General features: G+C 44.8%; 1 protein-coding gene and 1 long non-coding RNA gene across 2 annotated transcripts in view; one reads left to right on the forward strand and one right to left on the reverse strand.

The window, feature by feature from the left end:
* The window catches only part of LOC130116631 (RING finger protein 145-like), a 41221-nt gene extending 24303 nt beyond the window's left edge, over positions 1–16918 (forward strand). The window contains exons 5-12 of the mRNA XM_056284599.1: positions 493–728; positions 1144–1319; positions 7263–7403; positions 8051–8233; positions 13286–13433; positions 13757–13879; positions 14394–14627; positions 15293–16918. Coding sequence (XP_056140574.1) covers positions 493–728; positions 1144–1319; positions 7263–7403; positions 8051–8233; positions 13286–13433; positions 13757–13879; positions 14394–14627; positions 15293–15937 — 1886 coding nt within the window. The 3' untranslated portion in view covers positions 15938–16918. The remainder of the gene's footprint in view (positions 1–492; positions 729–1143; positions 1320–7262; positions 7404–8050; positions 8234–13285; positions 13434–13756; positions 13880–14393; positions 14628–15292) is intronic.
* Positions 7566–17050, reverse strand: LOC130117127 (uncharacterized). The gene is made up of 3 exons (XR_008810621.1): positions 16912–17050; positions 8072–8221; positions 7566–7749 (listed from the first exon to the last, which is right to left on the reverse strand). It is a non-coding gene; the product is annotated as an uncharacterized LOC130117127 (long non-coding RNA).
* Positions 17051–25839: the final 8789 nt, after the last annotated feature.

The raw sequence follows: 25839 nt of genomic DNA on the forward strand, positions 1-25839 counted from the left end.
AATCTTACTGGAGATAAGAGAGGGAGCCTCCTGTGCTCTATATAGCACATGGTTTCACTTCACAGCCAAAGCTTGAGAAAGCTAAAATAACCTGGTTACTGAGACAAAGATACACTGCCCCAGGGAAAAGGGAGGATAGCGAGGGTAATTATTGTGAGCAGGCAGTACAAAAACACAAAATCCCCCCCCTTTTGAAACTTTTGTGGAGCATTCTTTACTGATGTAACTCATGGCTGGTTCCGGTTTTGGACTGAACTCAGTATTTTCGGGAGGAGGAACAGTTGGCTCTTTCAGTTCAGCTTTAGTTTTACGAAACTAACGAATAAAACATACGTAGTACAGCATTAAAATCAGACATGAGGTCATAATAGCAATAACTGTCTGTCCATCTCTCTCTCTCTCTCTCTCTCTCTCGCTCTCTCTCTCTCTCTCTCTCTCTCTCTCTCTCTCTCTCTCTCTCTCTCTCTCTCTCTCTCTCTCTCTCTCTCTCAGGTCAGCTGGTGGTGTGTACACTGTGCTCTTGTGTGATGCAGACTAAGAGGATCTGGCTGTTTTCTGCCCATTTGCTCCCCCTTGTGGCCAGGCTGTGTCTGGTCCCTTTGGAAACCATCGTCTTCATCAACAAGTTCTCCATGATCTTCACAGGCCTTGAGGTCATCTACTTCCTGGCTTCCAACCTGCTAGTGCCATACAACCTTGCCAAGACTGCCTACAGGGAGCTGGCTCAGGTAATAGACTACTTATATTTAACTATTAACATCATGCCATGTTGTTTCAGACTGCAGTCGCCTGTATAACTTCAGCTTGGCCAAGTCTTCCTAAAGGAAGCTGGTCTGTTAATAGCCTGGTTAATTGGACCCGTTAATACCAAAGTTATGTTTGGTACATTAGTTGCTGGTCATTATAGAGGAGTCTAATTACATTGCAAGGACTGCCCATACACAAATAGGTCTGGTAAGAGTTACAGTTATGAGGTTAATTCATTAATTTTAGCAACTGTGAATTATTGAGATGTAGAGTGTTTTTGCTGTTTTGGACTACAGGTCTTCTCTTGAGGAAAATGTTCCTGCTTTTTAATGTGTCTTTGTCTCTGTCGTTTTTTATCATCTTCCTCTAACTGCATTTTACTCTCTCTCTAACCAGGTAGTAGAGGTTTACGGTCTGCTGGCTCTGGGCATGTCCCTGTGGAACCAGTTGGTGCTTCCTGTGCTCTTCATGTGTTTCTGGTTGCTGCTGTTCGCTCTGCAGATCTACTCCTACTTCAGTACCAGAGACCAGCCTACCTCTAGGGAAAGGCTGCTTTTCCTCTTTCTCACCAGGTAGGAGTATAGGGTATGGATGGTTTAGGTTCAGCGAGCTAGAGGTGAGGGAAGAGCAGATGTGTGTCCAGTTAAACAACATAGATCAACTTTGTCTTCAAAGAGAGACTGCTTCTTTGTCTTTCTTATCTGCTAGGTTTATGGACTTTTAACAACTTTTTTTTTTTGAGGGATGAATCTGGGATTTTCATGAAGATTCGGTGAAAGGGATAGCAGAATTTTGATTACTCTTACAAGACTTAATTGATCCCTGAGGGAGACATATTCTTTTGTCAATCCTCTGTAACACAGAGGACACAAAGCACGGTCAGACACATAACAGCCTATTGGATTGAACCCAGGTCTTCCAGCTGGAGAGCAGTCATCCACACTGCACCCTGCTGTCCCCAGTTTGATTTATTAATGAAGTGGTTTTTTAACAAATAAGTTCGTCATAGGGCACTTCACAGATTACACAAATTAGACTCCCAAAAGTGACAATTAAAGAAGATAAAACGGAACAAAGAGAGACGTCACAATGGCTTGACCACAAACCTCCATGTTCAGTCAGGATTGCACATCAGCATCAATCCAGCCCTATCCCCAAAATGAGTCCACATTTTTTGCAAAGTTGGATTGTGCACTGGTAGCAGGGTACAGCTGTTCCCTTTTCAGAGATCAGAGCAATAGGAGAACAAAAAGGGAGGGTAGAACAATAACACTGGTGTGCAGACATAATTACCTCTGTTTTGAGCTTTGCAGAACAACCTGTCTCCAGAGATAGATTTCTGGCTCAGTTCAATTCAGAAATGCCACTACACAGCAACACCATCATCACATTACCCTTGGTGCGTGCAAGAGGACTTTTCAAATCCTAACCACTTACTACAAATACTCTGATGCTGCCATACTGGGACTACTTAATGCCATTAATTCCATCACAAACTATCAACACTCCCATTTCTCATTTAACACATTTGTGCACAGACAACTACCACCAACTGAATGTGGACAAGACAAAAGAAGTGGTCATTAACACACCAAACACACCCCTCACTGGACTGAACCCCATCTCCATCAATGGCAAGACAGTAGAACAGGTTAACAACTTCAAATATGCCTATTAAAAACATGAGAGACTACATAAGAACAGTTTTCACAGATTTTCTGTCTTTCAGTCATCAGAACTTACACTAGGCAAAGACAGCACATCACACACTCTTAACGATTACACTAACAATCAATCACTCAGGACTGTTTTATTTTAAACCAGCTGGAGGTGGTAATATAACACTTTGGATACCAACTGCCTTTAAATATGAAGAAAAACGCTTGCTGAAATTCTTTCGATCGACCGTATCGTTAGAGCAAAATAAACATGAAGGTTGACAACCTTTGTGTGCAATTTTTAATTTAAAGGTTTATCTAGTTAAAAAAAAAATTATTTTGTTATTTTGAGTTCAGAAATTTCAAGAGTCAGCTGGCCTCAGAAAATTCTGCTTCCCAGTTGTTCCTAGCCCTCATTGGCTGTTGTGGGATTCAGCTCCAGATTCTATCGTTGTTCCTATCATGCTACAGGATTTCCAGTTGTAAACATCCAACATGATTGATGTTAATCGTGGTGGCCCCAAATGGTTTGAAAAGACATTGGAAGGCTAAAGATTTAATCTTAAATGCCTCATACTCAAGGATCATATAGGAAGTTAATCTGTTCTGAGCAGCCTCAAATTAGGGCAAACCCCAGATGCTCAAGAGGGGCAAATTGGGCCGAAAATTGGGCTGATTTTAATAGGCACCAGGCTTAAGACACATTAAAAATAACACACAGTACAGACATCGCTTGACAATCACATCAGACAAAGCATCAGCCTTTGTGTGTCAGCCCTCATTGTGTTAAGACTAAATTACGTAAAGACCTGCGAGTCTACCTGTGCGAGTCCACCGAACAAGGACACTGGCTGGTAATTCCCTTTCTACTATTTTCTCTCGTTGTCGGCTTCACCCACCATGTGCTACAAAGACATCCCTGTCATTCAAGGTTATTGAAAAAAAAAGGGCATGTCACAGACAATGCAACCCTGAGAACCTCTATTCACTCAGGAAAGCCTTCTCTACTCACTCCTCCTTGACTTTTGACTTATGGAATTGTCAATCAGTTGTAAATAAAACAGAATTTATCCAAGCACTAGCTGATCTGTCCGACATTCATTTCCTAGCCTTGACCAAAACCTGGATATGTCCAGAAAACACTGCCACACCGGCTGCACTCTGTTGACTCTGCTTTCTTACACACACCCCGTTCTGTGGGGCGTGGAGGCAGTATGGGTGTCCTCATTTCCAAAAACTGGAAATTCACCAAGCTTTTTCCGCTAAGCAACAACTCCTCCTTTGAATATAATATGCAATCATGGTTACTGCCCCTATTAAGCTATTTGTGGTTGTCATATACCGCCCACCAGGGTGTCAACAGCCTAAGGCAGGGGTCTCAAACTACCGGCCCGCAGGTCACATCCAGCCCATGAGGCAGTTTTGTGTTTTAGATATTTTCAGAGATCTGGACCGCGTATCCATTTTGCATACTACTTTTGTGTTTTTTTTTTGTTTTTGTTTTTTGGGGGGGGGGTTAAATGTTTCTGTGTTTCTAGTTCTAAGTACTCCATTAAGATTAGTTGTGAAACCAGTTGTAGAAGACATAGCCTAATGTCAGTTTTGCAGCACTCTCTCACTCACTCACTCACTTACTCACTCACTCACTCACTCACACATTGTCGCCAGGCAACACAAGTACATAAACCCAGTAGGCTAAGCCCACTGCGAAATATCTCACGTGAGCTTGCTAAAGTAAATTGCTGTCACTGCTTGCAGATGTTTTGTAACAATGTCACTTTCAAAAGCCAAAAGAAAAGTTGACCAGGAGCACCAACAGTTCCAGGAAAAATGGACATGTGACTACTTCTTCACTGAATTTAATGCGTCCGCGATCTAGTTTGCAAGGCAGAAGTTGCCGTCCTGAAGGATTTCAATCTGAAGCAGCATTGCACTTCTAAACATACAGAGAAGTATGACTGGTTCAAAGGTGAGGAGAGGGAGAGAAAAGCAGCACACCTTCAAAAAAGTCTGTCCTGTCAGCAGAACTTTTTTCACAAAGCCGAAAAAGACTGTGAGGCAGCTGTCAACATTAGCTATGTGGTAAGCAAGGCAATAGCGAAGGCTGGCTGGCAAGTCATTTACCCAGGGACAGTTTCTGAGACTGCATGCTGCAGGTAGTGAATATCATTTGCCCGGAGAAGGCATCTTTATTCAGAAACGTCAGTCTCAGCTCAAATACAAAGGCAGAACGGATCAGTGAGTTGTCAGGAGACATTTACAAACAGTTTTGCACTAAAACAAATTATTTCATGCACTCAAAGAAAGAAAGCTGAATCAGTTAATCTGGACACATTTATTGAGAGAAACGTTTAATCTAAGTGACCTATTCAGTCTTAACTGACTGCAGGTATCCCCACCCTTACAAACAATACAGCTGCATGAAGAGGTCACTTAGATGAGTGATGAAACGTTTCTCTCAATAAACGTGTCAAGATGTACTGATTCAACTTTCATTCTTTGATTTTCTTACCTGGATTATTCAGCATGCATAACGACAGGTTTCACACACTATTCTTTGGCACTTGATGAAACCACTCATGTAAATGACAATACTCAGCTTGCTATGTTTGTGAGGGGATATCAATAACTGTTTTGAGTTAACAGAAGAACTGCTAACTTGATATCCGATGCAGGGAAAAATTATAGCCAAAGCTATATTTCAGGTGCTGTGCAATGCAATTGAGGGTGCTGGTCTACCCTGGAATAAATTAGCTGGAATCACCACTGATGGTGCCCCGTTAATGACAGGAAGAAAAAATGGGCTTGTAGCACTGATTCAAAGAAAGCTGGAGGAAGAGACTGTAGATCCTGCTATTGCATTGCACGGCATCATTCATCAGCAGGTACGCTGCAGCAAAGGCTTGAAATTTGACAGTATTATAACTGTTGTGATGAAATGCATTAATTACATCAGATCAAGAGGTTTACAACAACGTCAGTCTGTGCATTTCTGGAGGAAATAGATGCAACATATGGAGATGTGTTGTACTTCTCAGAAGTGTGCTGGTTGAGCAGGGGCAGTGTCCTGAAAAGGTTTTTTTTTTTTTTTAATTGAGGGAGGCGATCAGAGAATTCATGAAAGCAGGCAGGCTACATGTCCCTGAGCTTGATGATCCCAAATGGCTCATGGATTTAGCTTTCTTAGTTGAAATCACGCAGGCACTTAACACTCTTAATTTAAAAGTGCAGGGGCCAGACCAACTTGTCACTGTTGCATTTGATAGTGTGAAAGCCTTCTCTGTGAAACTCGGATTATGGAAAGCAGCTCACAGAGAAAAGATTTGGCCTCTTCCCAACATGCCAGTCAGTTATTGATGATGGTGCTAGGGTCAATGCTGATGACTATTTGACTGCCATGGACAATCTGCAGCAGGAGTTTGAGCATCGCTTTTCTGATTTTAAGACTCACAGCACTAACACAGGCCTAAGGTATTCAGAATTCATGATAAGGGAGAAGTCATTTTGGATGCAGGATGTTTTGTATGATAATCTGTGATGCCTCCTGGAGGGCAATGGCGGGAAAAGGTGGTGAGCAGGGTGAGCAGGATAGTGGCTTCAGAGAGGATTTATTTCTGATTTTTCCCTTTTTCTCACAATTTAGTGGCCAATCGATCCCTATTTTAATTCAAACACCCACCCTCATACTCTATGCGTTCGCCAACTGCATCTCTCCGGCCAGCAGTCTCGAAGGAGACGCCTCGTCACTTCCGTGACAAGGCGAATCCAGGCTGAACCACTGCTTTTTCCGACACACACAGAGACGCATTCATGTGACGAACACAAGCCGACTCCGCCCCCCTCCCGAAGACAACGTTGCCAATTATTGCTGCTTCATCGAGTCTGGCCGTAGTCGGATCTGACAAGACCGGGGCACGAACCCCAGTCCCCAGTGGGCAACTGCATCGACACAAAGCCAATGCTTAGACCGCTACACCACCACGGACCCCAGACCAATGATTTTTGACGCTGTAACTATAGTGTGCATGCACATGTGCGTACATATGACGGACTAGTATCACATTTGACCGAGCTTTCTTTAGGGCTGTGGTTTTCAATCAGGTCCTCAGGACCCCCGGTGCTGCTGGTTTTTTCTATTCTGCCACATAGTTGAATTTACCTGTTATGCCAGATCTAAAATCCCCTGATTAGATGGCTGTGGTACATGAGACAACAATTGAACATAGTTTTTTATCCATCCATCCATTATCCAAGCCGCTTATCCGAGGTCGGGTCGTGGGGGTGCTGAAGCCTATCCAAGCAGTCATTGGGTGGCAGGTGGGGAGACATCCTGGACAGGCCGCCAGTCCATCAAAGGGCCGACACATTCACACCTAGGGACAATTTATTACAACCTACATGTCTTTGAACTGTGGGAGGAAATCGGAGCACCCGGAGGAAACCCACACAGATACGGGGAGAATATGTAAACTCCACACAGAGGACGACCTGGGATGACCCCCAAGGTTGGACAACCCTGGGGTTCGAACCCAGGACCTTCTTGCTGTGAGGTGACTGTGCTAACCACTGCACCACTGTACCGCCCATAGTTTTTTATTTGCTATCTAAAAACGGCAGTACTTGAGGTTGCCAAGGACCAGATAGACAACCAAAGCTTTATGGGATGGGGTGTGTTGGGTAGAACTGTGATTGTAGTTTCTGCTGTGATCATACTCACCAGGGATTCTTTTTTGGTTTACGAGCCTGCTTTTTGGGGATTGGACAACCTGAGTGTTAATTTATGCTATGTCATTTATCTTCCACTTTCCCCTCTTCTCTCTCCCCCTCCCCTGTTACCCCCACCCCACCCTCCTATAGTATTGCAGAGTGCTGTAGTACGCCCTACTCCCTACTGGGGCTGGTCTTCACCGTCTCCTTCATCGCTCTGGGAGTACTTACTCTCTGCAAATTCTACCTTCAAGGCTACCGGGCTTTTATGAATGACAACACCATGCACCGGTCAGTCTGTGTGTCTGTGTATGTTTGTTTACAAAGTTTCTTTTTTTACACACTCTTGAGTTTTCTGGCTGTGTTCCTAAGTGGCTGTGTTCCTAAGTGTCATGTCAAGTCAGATGTATTTATGTAACCTTAAATCACAGTTATGTCCCAGAGGGTTTTACAACTACATTATATTCTCATTCTTACAACAGATGAATAGAATATTTGATAATGTATTGCACCCAGCATCTTTATCCTGGATTTGGATACAGAAAACTCTGCAGAAAACCTTTTTTTAGGACAGAAATAATTGGAGCAATTCTGGAAGACCATCAGAGTAGTGAGCCCTCTTCAAGGATGGATAGGCCTGCAGAAAGGGGCAAGTGGGCAGAGCAGACAACTCAGTAAGATTTACAATAAGCACTAAGTGAGGCACTAAATGACTACACGTAATTATGCTATAACAATACAAATACATAATGTCAAGCATCTCTTGGAAGGGAGTGTGTGTGTGTGTGTGTGTGTACAGGGAGCGCATGTGCGCATGCATGTGACTGTTTGTCTATTGTTAGTGCAGATTGTGTTTGCTTGGGCATGTACTATGAGCAGGTTTCCAAAACTATAATCAATTCATGTTTCATGTGTATGTGTCCTGTGTCTCTGTCCAGCGGTATGACAGAAGGCATCACCCTGCTGATCTTGGCTGTCCAGACGGGTCTCATCGAGCTGCAGGTCATCCATCGAGCCTTCCTCCTTTCTATAATCCTCTTCATTGTCGTGGCATCCATCCTTCAGTCCATGCTGGAGATAGCTGACCCCATTGTCCTGGCCCTTGGTGCCTCCAGAGATAAGTAAGAAAGAGATCAGGCACTCGTGTGCCACACACACATTTTCTTACAAAAACATTTTCTCAGACCTTCAGCTGTGACTCAGAGACCAAAGCCATCTGTAGTCTTAATTTATAATTTTTAACCTTGTTGTTATTTTGGACGAGTCTTTACTAAATTTTATGCTACTGCTGAAGTTGTATGGTGGGCGTGTACCCTTTGTTTATATAGAGGTGTTTATATAGATGGTTGCTTCTTAACCTTTAAAGAGTAACATTATTCCCTAGTCTAAGCTGTGTCCTGCCCCTTTCTCATCTTTGACAAATTCCTCAAAAATTACTTTTTGTTTTGGGGAGGATTTTTCTGTAGTTTCAAGTTTCTGGGAAAAAAAAGTAAAGCAAGTGAAATGGAAACTAAAAATGCTTGTTCTATCTCAACTCCCCAAGGTTAACCATTTTCCGCAGATAGTTTAAACAGTTAAGTATGCAAATTCTGTTACTGGCATAAAGTATGCAAATTCTGTGCTATCTTGTACAGGGTAGGACCCTGTAGTAGAACAAGAGGTTTGCAGCATGAACATGAGGCCAACAAATATGCAAATACTGTGTGGTGCTATGAAATCAGCCTGGACCAAAATCCCAAAGAAACCTTTGCAACACCTTGTTGAAGCCATGCTGCAAGGAACCCAGGCAGTTCCGATAGCACCACACATATTTGCATATTTGTTGGCCTCATGTTCGTGCTGCAAACCTCCTGTTCCAGCACATCTCAGAGGTGCTCTACTGGGTTCAGATTGATTGATTGATTGATTTTTATTTCGAACATGCTAAAATAACAAAATAAAATACACAGGCAGGAATACAAGAACAAATGGAAATAATAGTGAACATATTTTGCAAACTCTCTGTAACAACGCAAGTAATAACTAGACCATGTTCGAAAAGGGCGTAGGATGAAGTAAAGAACATTTCTGGTCCTACCCCTTTCTTATACTTTATCAATCAAATCAAAACTTTCAAGACAAAACAAAAGTGGAAAAAAAGAAAAGAAATGCCGATGCATAGAGATAAAAATTAACAAAACAGTATAAGTCAAACAAGGCACCTTACACGTCATGTATCATGCACAATAGGCCATATGAGAACACAGAAGTCAAAGGCTGCCCCCTAATAGTCGACCACACATTAGTCGACGAGAAGTCTCAGTTCACCAAGTTTTCATTGGTCGCTTAGTCACCAAAAAAAAAACCAAACCTGTATGAAACGCATGAGGGCTTTTAATTTGAAATGATGGACACATTCAGTTATTCATTACTTCTTACCGGTGTTGTTAACAGGGCTCGCTTCGTGTGTGCGTTTGTAAAATTTACATTCTAAAGGCTCATAAATTATTGTCTTGGTGTTATAAATTCAGTTGTGTGATGTTACACTATGTTGAAAATTAACAAAATGTTCAGTCTCCTGTCTGGTTGTTCCAACACATTCAGAATCATTAACACTCTTTCCGGTGCCGTTAACAGGCGTTTGTGCGTGCGCTTGTAAAATTTATATTTTAAAGTCTCATTATTACGGTTTTGTATCTCTCTGTAATGTTAACAATGTCACTTATAACATTGTTACTAAGCCCTGGAATTCAAACCATTTTCTGATGCCCCAAAAAATATATATGTATATAATAAAATTAATGTCATAAACATGTGCCAACTAGTCAACAACTGGCTTGAACTAACGACTACTATCCATCGATCCGTTATCCAAGCCGCTTATCCCAATCAGGGTCGCGGGATGCTGGAGGCTATCCCAGCAGGCATTGGGCGGCAGGCGGGGAGACACCCTGGACAGGCCGCCAGTCCAGCTCAGGGCGGACTCACACATACAAACACACACTTTCACACCTAGGGACAATTTAGTATGGCCGATTCACCTGACCTACATGTCTTTGGACTGTGGGAGGAAACTGGAACACCCGGAGGAAACCCACGTGGACACGGGGAGAACATGCAAACTCCACACAGAGGATGACCTGGGATGACCCCCAAGGTTGGCAACCCCAGGGTTCGAACCCAGGACCTTCTTGCTGTGAGGCGACCGCGCTACCCACTGCACCACTGTGCCGCTAAGTTCGCTGATGATTTTAGATCGAGTTTGGTTTTTTTGGTCGTACGCTACATTTGCTGTAGTCTGTGTGTTTTGTTTGTCATAGTTTTTTTTGTGTGAGAGAGCTGGCATCCTCAGAGATGCTTTCTTTCTCTATCCGACATGAAGTGCAGGTTCAGCCCAATCCATCTTTTCTGATAGAGGCAGTTCTCCTGGCTGTGGGAGACGGAGTGGGACACGCCAACCTGTCCTATGCCTCCAGGATGAACAAAGGTGTGGTTGTTTTTCTTAAAGAGAAGCTTTTTGTGGCTGAGCTAATAGCGAGCGGCGTCTCTCTGAATGGCGTCTATCAGCAGGTTTCCCCACTCGCCATGCCTTTCATCCAGGTCACCGTCCCCGGTGTTCCTGAGCTGCAGTGCTTCAGGAAGCTGGCAAGCAGTTTTAGGGCTGTGGGGTTAGGCTGTATGAACGATAAAGTGAAACATGTCCAATCCCTCCAGAGACAGGTGTTTATGTATCTGAATTGTCCATCACAGACGCCGGAGGTTTCCTTCAGAGGGAAACATGGGAAGGGACATTACATGGTGTACGCTAGCACAGGCAGCATTAAATGTTTTGAGTGTGGGGATGTGGGGCACAAGCGGAACGCTTGTCCTCACAGGCTGGCCGAGGGACACCCTAGAGCCGGGGCCAGGCCAGCGCACCAACACTGGTGCTCCATCAGATGAGCCAACGGATGTTGCTGCTCCGTGGGGGGGCAGCAGCACCCTACTGACTGAGCCTGAGGCAGGAGAGGGCTACAGCAGGCAGGCAGATAATCGGGCAAGGGAACAGTGAGTTGTTTCAGGCAGTGAGAATGTGATTGATGACAGCACAGCTGTCCCGAGTGTCACAACAGACGAAAAGAAAGGAGTAGAGGAAAAACCAGCAGCAGGGAAAACCAGCAGAAAAGGGCCAGCAGCTAGACCTGACTAGAGTCAGGCTGGTGGTGCAAAGGAGAGAAAGGGTGAGTCGTGCGTTATGGAGAGTGTTGCAGGTGAAGATAAGGTGGAGGAAATAGGGTGTGACACTGACTCTGACTGTATCTCTGTTACAGACTCACAGTCATAAAGTAGAGATCTGTACATGCCAAAGGAAATTAATGGTTTCTTAGATGACACCTTTGGAAAATCTGTGAAAGTATCTTTAGTATTTTCCAGATACAGAAAAATTCATTGAACGTTTCTTGACTTTGCAGAAAATAGTTGGTTAAGTAGTTAAGACCAATACAGGAAAAGGTTCCTAAAGGTTAAAGACTAAGTAAGGTCATGATGAGTGTGTTGCACTGGGTGATTTCCTCTTACTGTTTCCTCTACCAGTTTATATCATCTCTTTCTCTGTCTTTTATGCACAAGGGGAAGGATGGCTCCTCCTCCCAAACTGCTATGCCGGTGCCAATCAATGTCAAGGCAGTTATCCTGAATCCCACAGCAACCAACAGAACTGACTTGATCACGTGCCGACTCGACTCCAACAAAAGGGATGCCTAACATATGCTGCTGCAAAGAAGGCCTCCATCACAGAGATGCTTTCTTCCTCGGGCCAACCCAGTCAGGGGAAAATGATTGGCCACAGAGGCGTGGATGCCTCAGGAGAGACCACCTACAAGAAGACCACTCCCTCTGCCCTGAAAGGTGCCATCCAGTTGGGTATAGGTTACACAGTGGGTAACCTGAGCTCCAAGCTGGAAAGAGAAGTGTTGATGCAGGACTTCTACATGGTAGAAAGTATCTTCTTCCCCAGTGAGGGCAGCAATTTGACCCCGGCCCACTATTTCCCAACACTGAGGCAGTAGCTCAGCTGCTCAACATGAAGGTCTACATGCCGCACAAGAAACATTTTAAATCTATGGATTTAAAAACTGTCTGAAGAGGAGCTGAAGATGTTGAGGGAGCAGAGCATTCACACAGAAATCACCTTTTTCCGGAACTTGGGGGAGTATTGTGCTCAGTGGGGGTTGATGAAGATCTGGTTTTCCTTTTCTAATTTGTAACGAGGGAAAATCCTGGCTGTATTGTTGGCTTACGTTTTATTTATTTATTATGTAAATTGTTTAGAGGTCCCTCCTCTGTTGCTCTCCTTGAGGTTTCTTTCTATTTTTTCTCCATGTTAAAGGTTTTTTTTTTAGGGAGTTTTTCCTTATCCGGTGCGAGGGTCTAAGGACAGGATGATGTGTTGCTGTAAAGCCCCCTGAGGCAAATTTGTGTTTGTGATGTTGGGCTGTGCAAGTAGAGTTGACTTGACTTGACTATTAAATTTGTAGTTGAGGTCCTTTTGTCTATATACCATTGTAGTCCTAATGCAGAGATCTTCAACAGGGGGTCCACGACCCCTAGGGGGTCCTCAGAGTTACTGCAGGGGGTCCACCAAATTATTTCATCCCAAACTTTTTTCTTCCAAAAATATGTCAGAAAATATGCATTAACATAAATACAGCCTATAATAAGCAAAGATAAATCCTCCTATTCATTAAAAAAATGTTAAAAAATTACAAGAAAACATGCTCTATAAATATATGAATCTGTCAATAATTATTATTTTAATGGCTTAGCATTGTATACACCATTAGAGAGTGCTTTTATACAAGGCACTATAGGCCACCCTACCCATTATTGTTGGAATGGTTTAATAAGCAACGCAATTTTATACGATATGTAATAGAGGGTCCCTCCACCGTGTCTCTATCAGCCAAGGGATCCATGGCCTGAAAAACGCCGAAGACCTCTGTCTGAATGGATTATGTAAACTAAGTAAATGTGCTTTTGAAAATCAAATCAAAAATCTCTAATCTCTCTCTCTCTCTCGCTCGCTCTCTCTCTCTCTCTCTCTCTCTCTCTCTCTCTCTCTCTCTCTCTCTCTCTCTCTCTCTCTCTCTCTCTCTCTCTCTCTCTCTCTCTCTCTCTCTCTCTCTCTCTCTCTCTCTCTCTCTCTCACTCATAAGGAGTCTGTGGAAACACTTCCGGGCAGTGTCCTTGTGTCTGTTTCTGCTGGTTTTCCCAGCCTACATGGCCTACATGATTTGTCAGTTCTTCCACATGGACTTCTGGCTTCTTATCATAATTTCTTCCTCCATTCTAACCTCCCTGCAGGTACAACACACACGCACACACACACATACCTCTCTGTCTCTCTCTCTCTCTCTCTCTCTCTGTCTCTCTCTCTCTCTCTCTCTCTCTCTCTCTCTCTCTCTCTCTCTCTCTCTCTCTCTCTCTCTCTCTCTCTCTCTCTCTCTATATATATATATATATAATATATCATGCACAGCCATTCATAAATACACACAAAGTCAAACACCTACAGGTAACTCTCTCACACTTCCTACTCTTTCCCTCTCTCACACATATACATAAACAGGATCCAACCGACAGACCAAATCATGAGTAAGCATACTATGTTCATCCAATTCCCCCAGGTTCTGGGAACCCTACTGATCTACATTCTCTTCATGGTGGAAGAGTTCCGAAAGGCTCCGGTAGAAAACATGGATGAGGTCATTTACTGTGTCAATGGCACCTACCGCCTACTGGAGTTCCTGGTGAATACACACACACACACTCTGTCACACACCGTCACTCTCACTGACATTCAGTAACTCAATATCTCTCATTGTGTCTGTCTGTCTCTGTCTAAAAGACTACTTCTTGTCATCAATTGCTTGATTGGTTGCTTGGCTGTGATTAAGTTTTTATGTAGTTTATTTGGAAAACTTGCACCATTTACATAGCAGTGTAGATTTACATTGCCGATGACTACATTCCATAGCACCACAATTTGCTGTGTTTTCATGAGTCCCAAACTCCATCTTGACACGAGTGGTCAGTTAGGATTTGGTAACAGACCACAACTGTTTTTACAGAAAAGTGACAACAGTGGCAAGAGTGATGACCCTGTCATTCTCTGAGTCGGTGGAACAGTAATGAAATTAAACCTCTATTTTTTTCCTGGTGAACCTGCTCAGGGATATCCTGGAGGTCCTTGGACCGTACTCAAGATGTGGCTGCCATAGACTAATGAACATTCCATTCAAATTGATTTCCTCCCCTTGCCAGGTGGCAGTGTGTGTGGTGTGTTATGGAGTGTCGGAGACGGTGTTCGGGGAGTGGAGTGTGATGGGTAGCACCATCATCCTGGTCCACTCCTATTATAATGTCTGGCTCAGGGCCCAGCTAGGCTGGCAGAGCTTCTTGCTCAGGAGAGATGCTGTCAACAAGATCAAAAGCCTGCCGACGGCCAGTAAAACACAGCTTGAGCAGTACAACGACATCTGCGCTATATGCTACCAGGTAAGGACGGGGGCGAGATTATAATGTGTGTATGTGAGAGACTGTGTAATGATTTATGAAAAAAGAGTGTAACGGAAGGAAATGTTGCCCCCATCTCATTATTTTAGCAGGTGTCTTCACTTCTTGTGTGTGTGTGTGTGTGTGTGTGTGTGTGTGTGTGTGTGTGTGTGTGTGTGTGTGTGTGTGCCACTGCATGCCACTGCATGTATTTAAGTGACATTCACCAACCTGATGGTCCAAATGTGCTTAAAAGATTTAGGGAACATATTCAGATGGTTTATTGTTTCTTGGAAATTAGTTAATGAAAATTTTGAAAATCAGATGAAACTTCAATCTATCTCTCTCTCTCTCTCTCTCTCTCTCTCTCTCTCTCTCTCTCTCTCTCTCTCTCTCTCTCTCTCTCTCTCTCACTCAGTGTCTCTCACACACACACACACACACACACACACACACACACACACAGAAAATTAGATTATATTTAAGTTAAGCTTAAAATTTGGGGACAAAAGGGGGGGGGGGGATCCAAAAGAAAAAAGTTAAGTTTAAAAGTAAAGCCGAGGCAAGATTAACCATTGTTGAGATTAAGGGTAAACAAATGATTGAAAAGGTAAAGCACAAGCGCGTGTGTATGTTTATTTATTTTTTTCATGCACTCTCTCCTCCAGGACATGAAGAATGCCGTGATCACGCCATGCAGTCATTTCTTCCACGCTGGCTGTCTGAAGAAATGGCTTTACGTCCAGGAAACCTGTCCACTTTGTCACTCACAACTCAAGAGCCAATCACCAGCCACCAGTAGTCCAGCCCAGGACACACCTGCAACCAACCAGAATCCTGCAGAAATGGGTCAGGGGGCACCATCAACCAGTGGGAAGGAAAAAGATTCTCCCTGTCTAGCTTTTAGTGGAGAGGAAGGTACAGGGGAGGATGGAGGAGGGAATGGACCTGCCTCGTCAGCTGGAGAGAGGTGTTCCTCCTCCTTGTCCTCCAGCGAGCCCCCTGCTCCGAAGGACTCAGTCAAGACACCAGACAGCCAGGACTGCTCATCCTCATTGTCCCCTTCTCCTTCACGTCCTCTCCTGTCTGACTCTCTGGAGAGCCAGGCTACTATCTCAGCAGAGCCTTTACTCGTCCCTCCCCCCTCCACCACCAGCTTTGACACCCTGGACATGTCCTGCTCTTTATCAGCCTCTCCCTCCTCCTCCGTTTGCCCGCAGCTCACCTCAAGGGTCAGTACTTCTACTGCCTCTGTCTCCACGCCTCATCTCAGCCCTGGTTCTTTATTGGACAGCCAGGATTCATCCAGCTAGATGATTGGTTCCGCCTCTGCAGTCTGAACCACTCAATCTCTATGCTGAGGGACGTCTCCTCCCCATGCAGCCTCTAAGCCTCATCAGAACACACACACACATGCACACACATGCACGCTCCTTCCAAATTCTGCCCTCCTACTCCTGTTGCCATAGGCTAAACCAACATCCTTGATTCAAATCCATGATTGTGAAACATTATCTTCGTTTTGAACGAGACAAATCCAATCAGAAAGTCCCCACTCTATATTGTGAGGGGAAGGCAGAGGCCTTGTACTCATTTTAACCAGGTAAGGTAAGGTGATTTTGTTCTGAGACAAAGCTCTTGACTTGTACAACCAGTATCCAGGAATGTGAACTGGAAAACAAACTGACTGGAATATGGTGCCCTCCCGTTAAAAAATAACGGGGTTCCGTGGCCACAAAATCCTGACACGGGGAAAGAAAAAAACTGAAAAATCTCTATGTCAAATAAACCTATCTCCTTTTCTTTCAAATCAAGCCTGTAGTTCTATCACTACAGCCAAGTTCCTCTCATTTCACTCCCAGACATTTCATTTCTTCATGCCCCGTCTTTCTTCGGTCTGCATGACTCACGTTTCACTGTTAGGGTTTTCTCTTCTGTTCTGCTGTATTTACATAGTACCTTGGTTGGGTTTTCAAGCGGGTGCTACGTAACAAAGGGGTATTGGTCTGCTGACCCTCGATAGGCTGAATAGATAACCATGTGTCAATGGATCAACGTGTTGAATTTTTAAGTGGAAACAGACAACTTTTCAACTCCCCCTCCCCCTCCCATTGTTTCCAAGTGGCATTATTGTTTGTGCCGCTGTCGCAAAGACAACTGTATCACTTTCTGTTTGAAGAAGAAAAAACTGTAGAAATCCCAGTTTGAACTACAAATCTCAGTGCTATGATTAAGGTAGAGTAAAGCATCTGGTAGTATTAATAAGTAGGCGGGTTGTGTTACTTACTGATCCAGTAAAAATAATACTTCCTGAATGTCGGTTCGGAACCGTCTCAAGTCCTGGAGCTCTCCTAATCGAGTGAATGCCCATCCAAAGCTCACTCTTGTTTTACCTCTGTTTCTGTCTTCTCTCCCTCTTCGCCTTCATTGCCTCCTCCGTCAGCGGAGTTGTTTTTCTGTTGTCGGGTAGAGTTTACACTGTCACTTCGGTTGTTCCACCATCCGCCATTTCCGCTACTGGGGACAGCTACCAGGGAAAACAAAAGTGTAGCCTCTTCCTCTTTTGGTTGCGCAATGATTGACACACTTCCTTTGTTCCATAAATTGAGCCTTCATTTTGCCAGGAGATGGTGCCCAGTGGCAGACAGAACTGCATATTGAAAGCGAGGCTTATAGGGAGCCAGTCTAAACACCGATGGTGTCATTATTCTATAGCCATTACACTGTGCAATCAACACTTCATAATGATAATTTAGTGCTAATAAGTTGTCTATTTCCACTTTATACGATGACAAAACATTTTTTGAATTTCAGAACATCAAAATTTGTAAAGATCTCCATTGGGCAATTTCAGAGACTACAGATACCCACCTGTTTTGTAGTCTACATCTGTTGATACTGATTGACAAGCTATGGAGACTAGTTATTGCTGCAAGGAAGTTGTGCGACCGGACACCTGGTTCGCAGTGAAATATACAAAGTTTTGTCAAGTATTGCAATGTGAACGACTTCTAGTGTTCACACCGGGCTAGAACAAAATAAGCTCAGATCATTTCATGTGCACCCCAAATTCTTGGTTATACTGTGTGAACATTCAAATCAAAATGTTCAGGCTGGTCCCAGCTTAAAAACCATCTGACTCCACCCTTGCCCCTCTGTCGCCACGCTTTCTTGGAGTTGTCAGGGAAGCTGAATTGCATTTTTATGTTTTGTTTTTTTTTTTTTCCTTTTCTTTTTTTTCTTAAAGACTGTTCTGGCATTATTGCTTGATTGGCCAGCATACAGTGAAAAGTGCAACAGGGCATGCTGTGAATGTTGAGCCCATAACTTGACAATGACATGATGCATCCCTCAGCACAGTGTGCCATCAGGAATCCCAAACTTGATGTGTTTTGATGCTGTCATCTTTACCTCATTCAGTGTCCAGACCACGGTTCTTATCTCCTCACCCGCCATGCCTGGCTAGCTCATACAAAATATACAGGCAAACCCAATCTATCCCAACCAGCCATTGACCCAGTGATTGTTAAGAGGATGATTTTTATGAAAGGCAGGAGTCACGCTCACAACCCTCCTGCTGGCTTCTTGTAAACCAGCAGACCTCACTTCACCCGTTCTTTTTAAGACCATCATCCCACCAGAGCTGCTCAGTCTCTGTAATCACTCCTCAAATGGAACTACCAGCAAAGTGGGCTGTTTGATCAGCTAACGTTAGGAGTCCTTTTTTTTTCCATCTCTCACCCACACGGTCCCTGGTTGAAGGGGCTGGGCAGGGAAGAGAGATGGCTGATGATCTTCAAGGACTGAACGGACACACAATTGGACCTGATGATGGAGGAGCTTAGGACTTAGGACTTGCTCCATTACAATACCCACTGTTTGGTTGTCCCTCGAGCCCTGTAAAGTTTCGACTGATGTTTTCTACCATTGTTTTATTATTTTAATGTTTTGTTGTTGAATTTGCACTAATGTCATTATTAATGCTCCAATGCTGTCCTGTGGCTGTCTGCTACAAAATACCTTCTGGTGTGTCTGTACAAGAGGACAGCAGTCTGTTCTGTTAGTGTGTAATGTATATAAATGTTGCTGTATATGGCATCTATATGATGAGGAAAAGTGTGGATATGTACAATATGACCTGGACTTCATTTGCCAAATGCATTCTAGTAATAAGTTTGTTTGTGGTACTCCGGAGGTCTATGAAAGGTGGCGATCCTAGCACTAGGTTGCTTTTGGGAAACAAAGCTCTGTGATGCGATAGACCAGCCAGTGTTACTGCCTCTCCAGTCTGCATGACGTGGCCTCAGGCTGGTATGAACACTCCAGTGCCCTCTACTGGTAGGAGTGGGAACGGCATGGCGCAGATCGACAGGAGACGCACTGGCTAACCCTTAGCAGTATTACTACTACTATTACCAGTGTTCTTATTGATATCCTCAACACTTCATTATTGTAATTGGTAAACACTGGCCTCGGGACTGAGAATGAATACATGCCAAATGTAGGATCGTCAAACCTGGCCAGTGCTATTTGTTTAACTTTGTTTTGTTTGTTTTTTTTAGATATGAAATGTAGAGTTTGGTGTATTTTGCACATTGTTCCTCTAAAAGGTGAATTTAAAGACTTGTTAAATGACTTCTCATTTTATTATTATTAGGATAGTTCTGTTCCTGATAGAACTACATTGTAAAAACTGCATTTGGAAAGGGTTATGAAACGCTTGATACTCAATTAGGTTGCCTTGCCAAGCACTTGAACAGTCTCAAAGAGATGTCACTTGCAAGATAGACTGTCAGATGTTCTGTAATCTGAGGTAATACAGTAAATTGCAACAGTATTAGCACAGCTGTATGTGCGTGTTGCATTGTGTCAATTCATCAAACTTGCATTGCTGGATCGACTGACTAACAGTGGGCTGATGCTGGTATATCAGGTGTTGCCTTTGCATTTACTTTGGCATTAAACCACGTTAAAAGGATTTTCATTTCTTGCAGCCTGTCAAAACAATGCATTTTTTCTTTGTCAATATTTTTTGCAAATATATAATTTATACCCCACCGTCGCATCGCATTAGCCACACACAGGCTGACAGATGTGTTGGATTTGCACAAGGTTGTATGTTTTCACTTGCTTATTCTCAAGTTCGGTCTCGTTAGTTTCAGACACATCATACACATTATGGACTTGGTCTGTGAAACCCTGAGTCTGAATGGCAGTTTGTATTCTGTTAACTGTTCCACGGTTCTTGAGATTCATGCCTGCCGTTGCCTTGGTTACTTCTCAAAAGACTGAATGTCAGAAATAAAATGAACCCTCCGCTCTCGTCTCACCCTCTATTCTCAACCAGGGGTTTATTTGATGCATTTGTCTCAACTGTATGCGGTAATACGACACGACGGGGCCAGGACATATTCGGTGGTGCACCGTGAGAATACCCTGATGAAACAAGGGGAGGCGGTTGGCGTGTCGTAGCTGAGCAGAAATGTGCAGGAAAGAAAATAGGAACAAGGAGGGTTTTTTGTTAAAGAGTGAGAAAATGGTAGGAGGTTTGGGGTTATCGTGTGGGTCAGAATAAAGCTTCAGATATGCTAATTCAAGTGAGTTGTTAAGAGTGTGGGACCAGCTAAATTAATGTGGCAAGGAGGACGTCGTATACCTGATGTTGCAGCAAAAGACCGCGAGCAGCAGACGTTTCTCTAAAGAAAAAATCTTCAGACAGTTTAGCTGATGTCACTTTTTTGCTTTTAACTTTTAGGGAGCCGTCACACTGTCTTCTGTGCTTATGCTGACAAGTAGTGGCACTGATTTCACTTCCTAGTCCTTCCAGGAGACAAAGTGATCAGTCCAGCTGGGTGGAAAGACTCGCACTGAGAAGGTTTCAGTGCAAAACACGTCCTTCGTTTGTGAAATGAACACAGACTTCCTCAAAAGGCGGGAAGTAGATGATCGGTAATGTTCTTGTGAGTGGGGTGAGCTGACCTCTGAATGACTTCCAACATCTGAAGGTGTTGGTGTTTGATGTTCGGACACCTTCCCCCTTGGTGCAAAAATACTGTTTGGGAATGGATGGTGAACCGGTCCAACTCGCTCTAACTTTTACTGGCGGGGAAGTAAATGAGAGTGAAGACGATGCCAGGGGCCCAAAGAGATGTCAGCCTTTCACTGCAGCATCAGCAGAACGGTATCCGTAGTATCACTATTCAAGTTTGTATATTCGTCTTTATTTTTTCCAGAGAAAGCTATGAAGAGAGGAATTTAAACCTTGGTGTTGTACATAAACACAACAATCCCCCAGCTCAGTCAATTATCTTCATGCCAAACTGCACTTAATTCGTAGAAGATTCAGTGGTTTCTCCCATCTGTGATGGCCTGGCGGCCTGTCCAGGGTGTCTCCCCGCCTGCCGCCCAATGACTGCTGGGATAGGCTCCACAGGGCAGGATAAGCGATTTGGATAATGGATGGATGGTTTCTCCCACTTTTTTTGTTTCACAAAAAGAAGAATTCTCCCACCAATAAGGTATCTCCACTGCTTTTTGCAGTTTGAAAAAAAAAAGCAGGCTGATCCAAATTGCAGTTGACCAGAGTTACGGACCTCGAGGAAGATAAACAAGCGCTTGCTGTGCAAGTTCTTTTGTGTTGTACCAAAGGAATCGCTCAACCTTTTGGGTTTGGATAAGCTCTTTGATGCTGCTTATTTCCACACGCAGTCTTTTCTCAGTGACTGACTTTGTTGACTTCAGTGCATCAGCCAGTGAATGATTGCCTGTGACACAGGTTATTGGTGCAGCATGTTCAGCATCACCAACAGTCAGTTCGGAGGAGAGGAGTGTAGCCAGAAAGACGGCATTATCAATTCCATCCGACACTGTCAATGTTCCAGCTGCAAGTGCACCATGCGCAATCCACTTGACTCTATTTGACTGCCACGAAAGGGGTGAGAACTTTCCATTTCCCCCCATTAGAACAATAAGATGCCCTCCTTGAGTGCCTCTGTCAGAAAGATTTCCAAATGAGGCATCACTGAACACAATCATCTTCAAGGCACTGTCTGCAGGAGAAATTGAACTGATTCTGTGTCAAAGAATCCGGTATGCTTCCTAGTAAGCATAAAAATGGGCTGGGTAGGAGTTGTTGCCCTATCGCCATACTTCTTTCTTTACATATCGCCTTCCAGAATAATTGAGATTTTTTTTTACACTCCCAAATACAATGTTTGGGACAATTTGGAGAGGCTCCTGTTGTACACTTACTATAAACCGATGTAGACATTATGTAAAATATTATATTGCAGCTCCCTATATCTATTGCGTATTGATATCCTGGTAGGCAATAGCAGGATTCTCCCCATGTTTCTTTATCTACTGCGCCTGAAGTAGTGTACTCCACGATGTTCTTAATGGTGCAAGTCTATCCAAGTTCAATTTTTGTCACTCAGGATAAAAGTTTGGCACAGAATGTTCAGGCTTAACGATGGTCCAGAAAAATTCTTTCTAACAAGTGAGAATCATCGGGGGAACTGAGAGTATTCGTTTTCTTGTACACACAGTGCCTGACTTTTAAATATGTGTAGAAATCCTTGGTAGGTATAATGTACTGAGCTCTTAAAGAGTCAAACGTTTTTAAAGTTCCCATTACCACAGAGATCATACACCCTTGTTGTACCTGCTTCTTGCCATGTCTTCAAATTTGATCCTGCACCCTCTACTGATAAATCTGGGTTATCCACCAATGTTGTCAGGGCATTTAACGGGTGAGTTTCCTTAAAAAGTGTCCTTAAGCTACTCCCTGTCTTTGTTATATTAGTTATTAATAGATTGTCCTTAGCTATAAAGGGCAAGGGTAAATTTACAGGGGCAAAAGGTTTACAAATCACTGCTCCTATTTTAAGCCAAGGCAATCCAGTTTGTTCAACCGCCCATAAAGAAATAGTTATGGCTTGTACTGACAATACATAACTCTGCTTTTTTTAATGTTTTAGACCTGCAAATCAGCCCTCTCAAAGACTACATGGAGACGGGACCCTAGCTGTTGAGTCACTGACCTGGTCTTGTTGACCGTCTTCATGTGCAGTCTGGGTTCAACATTTTGGCAACAATTTTGGAAATTCAAACTAGAATTTTGAAGTTTGAGAAATTTAACAGTGACAGACTCCGACCACACGGAGAGGTTCATGTTGCTTGTTGTCAGGGAACCATCGTTCAAGGATGGCGTGTGTTATTTGAAAACAGTTCTTGTTCCTCAGATGTCATTACAGCGTTCTGAGCAGTGGAGGTCATAGCTGGTGTCTTCTCCATCCGCGTGGGAGCAGCAGAGTGACCCGAACCACTGGACGGCCTTCACAACTTCCACACAGACCTGTGGTGGGTGGAGAGCTCCACGGGAGTTCCTGGCTCAGATGGACCCGAGCTGGTGCCAAAAGCAAAACCCTCAACATTAGAAGCTGAGCGTTGGCTGTTCTCTGCTCCGTGCGTCACCGTCTGCCTCGTCATTCAAAAGGCCATCCACCAATTCATTCATGTAAACACCGAGAAGGGTGAGATGGTGGATGTGCTGGTCCTTCAACTCAGCAGATCCCTCAATGGGAGAAAACAACACACATTTGTGGCGGCCTATAAGTATTATTACTGTTAGTGTGGCGCCAGGTTTATAAGATCAATATGGTAATATTCAATCTGCCATTCCTAGGACCCCCCATACAGTTTTCATTTATAAATTCTTGTCCATTTATTGTTTTTATTTTAAGTTGCTTATGTGTACAGCCAAGAAAGACAAGCTCAAGTGGTGTACATTAACGACTCCTTGCCACAAGGTAGCGATACTGACAATGGCAGAGTGACCCCATAAGGGCAGAACGTGAGCGAGTTTTCTTCAGTGGTGAACAACTTCCTGTTCCTGTTCCTGTTTCTGTGCCATTATTCCGATACGAATCACATCTAGATGTCGTTCTTGTGTTATTTACAGTTACAAACTGGAACGTTTTCAAATTAAAATATGTGGCATCAGATTACCTCTTCTGTCATCAATCTGCGCCTGTTACATATTTTTGGTGAGCCAGCCAGGAGGGGCTGTTAGGGTCGGACCCTTTAGTTGACTGGTTAACGTAGTCGCCCGTGGTAAGTGGTAGATCCGGGTTCGCGTCCCGGTTGCGGCGGTTCCCCAAATTCGCTACGTTGGTGTCAGAAGTGGGATGGTGAGGCCATCGGAACCACGTGCGCCCAGAGACGTGAGGAAACTGATATGCTGCGCGCTTCCCGAAGAGGGGTGGTACTAGCCCTTAGCCAACCCTTTTAGTCGACTGGTTAACGTTGTCGCCCGTGGTGCGGGGGATCCGGGTTCGCGTCCCGGCTGCGGCGGCTCCCGCGATGCCCCCCCCCCCGAATTTGCTAGATTAGTAAAAAAAAACTTTATTTTTTTTGCTCGTTAAACATTAGTTAATGACTGGTCAAAAATGAGGTGAAAAAGACAACCTCTCTTGTGCATCTCAGACAATTGGGAGGAAGAAAATGACAACCATTAAAAACTCCATGAAAGTAACACTCAAAGCAAAATGGCAGAGAAAGGCTTTCGCTCATCACGAGGCTTTTCAAATTCTTTCAAACACGCCATATCAGAAAACAAAATTATGCTATGCCTACACGGAAATGCATTTCCATGGTTTTGATCATCTCTTATTGCCAAAAATGTCCCCAAGTCAGAGTTCGGGGTAGGCAAATGTAAAGAGAACTGACATCAAATAGATTGTGGCGTTGCAAACTGGCAGTCAGTGCACCCCCCCTCCCCAATTTGTATCTGGCCAATTACCCCGCTCTTTTTGAGCCGTCCCGTCCGCTGCTCCACGCCCCGACCGACCAGAGGAGGCGCTAGTGTAGCGACCAGGACAAATACCCACATCCGACTTCCCACCCGTAGACACGGCCAATTGTGTCTGTAGGGACGCCCGACCAAGCCGGAGGTAACACGGGGATTCGACCCAGCGATCCCGTGTCCCCTGTCTCCGATTGGCTGGCCGGTTCCTGCACACCTGCGCCCAATCTCCATGATTAGCCTCCCCTGTCTGCACAGTAAAAACCCGAGTGTTGATTTTCTCAGAGTTAAATTAACACTCAGTATTTTACTGTGTGGGTATATATGCCCACTGGTTGCTCCGGGTCGTCTCACACTCTGAGACTCAGACTTTTAGCGCCAGAGTGCCTCGTCTTTTGTGAGCTTTCCTCGTGTCCAGTCCTGCCGTTGTTCCTGCTGTTTTGTAAGTTTTGCCACGTTCTGTTTGCTGGCCCTCTCCGCTATCTGTACCCGCTGTTTTGTTCCGTGTAATAAGAGTTTGCCTCCACCGCCTGCACTAGAGTCCTCCTCTCTGCTACAACCGTGACAGTACGACCCGACCAAGTATGGACCCAGCGGATGGTTCACTGAGACAATGTAGGCCGACTCTGGTGTGAATGGCCTCCGGCTGGGGGCAGGCTGTGCCCTAGTCTGCTGGCTCTGGCCCCACTAGCCACCAGCCCGGTAATCCGCCAGTCGATGGGTGGTGCCGAGCCTGCTCCAGCCCTAAAGCCATTCTGGGGATCCCGCCTAGCAGGGGGGGGGGGGGGTCCCAGGAGTCTCCGCCAGTCCCATGTTCCTCGGCAGCCGGCCGACGTCCTGCCCGACTACCAGTCGCCGGCCGCACCGGCCGACTCCTTCTACAGGTTCCCGTTCGGCCGGCCACTTCAGCCGACCTGTCGACCGGCGCCTCCGAAACCTGCTCCACGAGCGGCCGTCCCGCCGCCTCCGAGTTCAGTTTGCCCGGCGGCCCTCCAGCCACGGCGGTACTGTCGGCCTCATCCATCTGCCCGTCCGCCGGAGATGCTCTGCGTCCTGGTCGCCCTCCCGATCGGTCCAAGCCCTCGGGCCGCCTGCCTGAGATCCCTGGCCCCATTCGTCCTCCCCCTCGGCCCCTCTGTCCGTCCTGCTGGGTCCTTTGGTTGTGGGACGCCTGGAATCCGCCCCTTGAGAGGGGGGAGGGGGGTCCTATCATGGCTGTCCCATCCCCAGGTTGGTGCTTTAATCCACCTGCGCCCGGGGTCCTGAATGACCCGGATTGCTTGGCTTCACTCAACCTCCCCTGTCTCCGATTGGCTGGCCGGTTCCTGCGCACCTGCGTCCAATCTCCCTGATCGGTCTCCCTGGGTATATATGCCCCTTGGCTGCTCTGACGATTGATCGGGTCGTCTC

This window comes from Lampris incognitus, chromosome 8 (genome assembly GCF_029633865.1).
Source record: "Lampris incognitus isolate fLamInc1 chromosome 8, fLamInc1.hap2, whole genome shotgun sequence".
Lineage (NCBI taxonomy): Eukaryota > Metazoa > Chordata > Actinopteri > Lampriformes > Lampridae > Lampris > Lampris incognitus.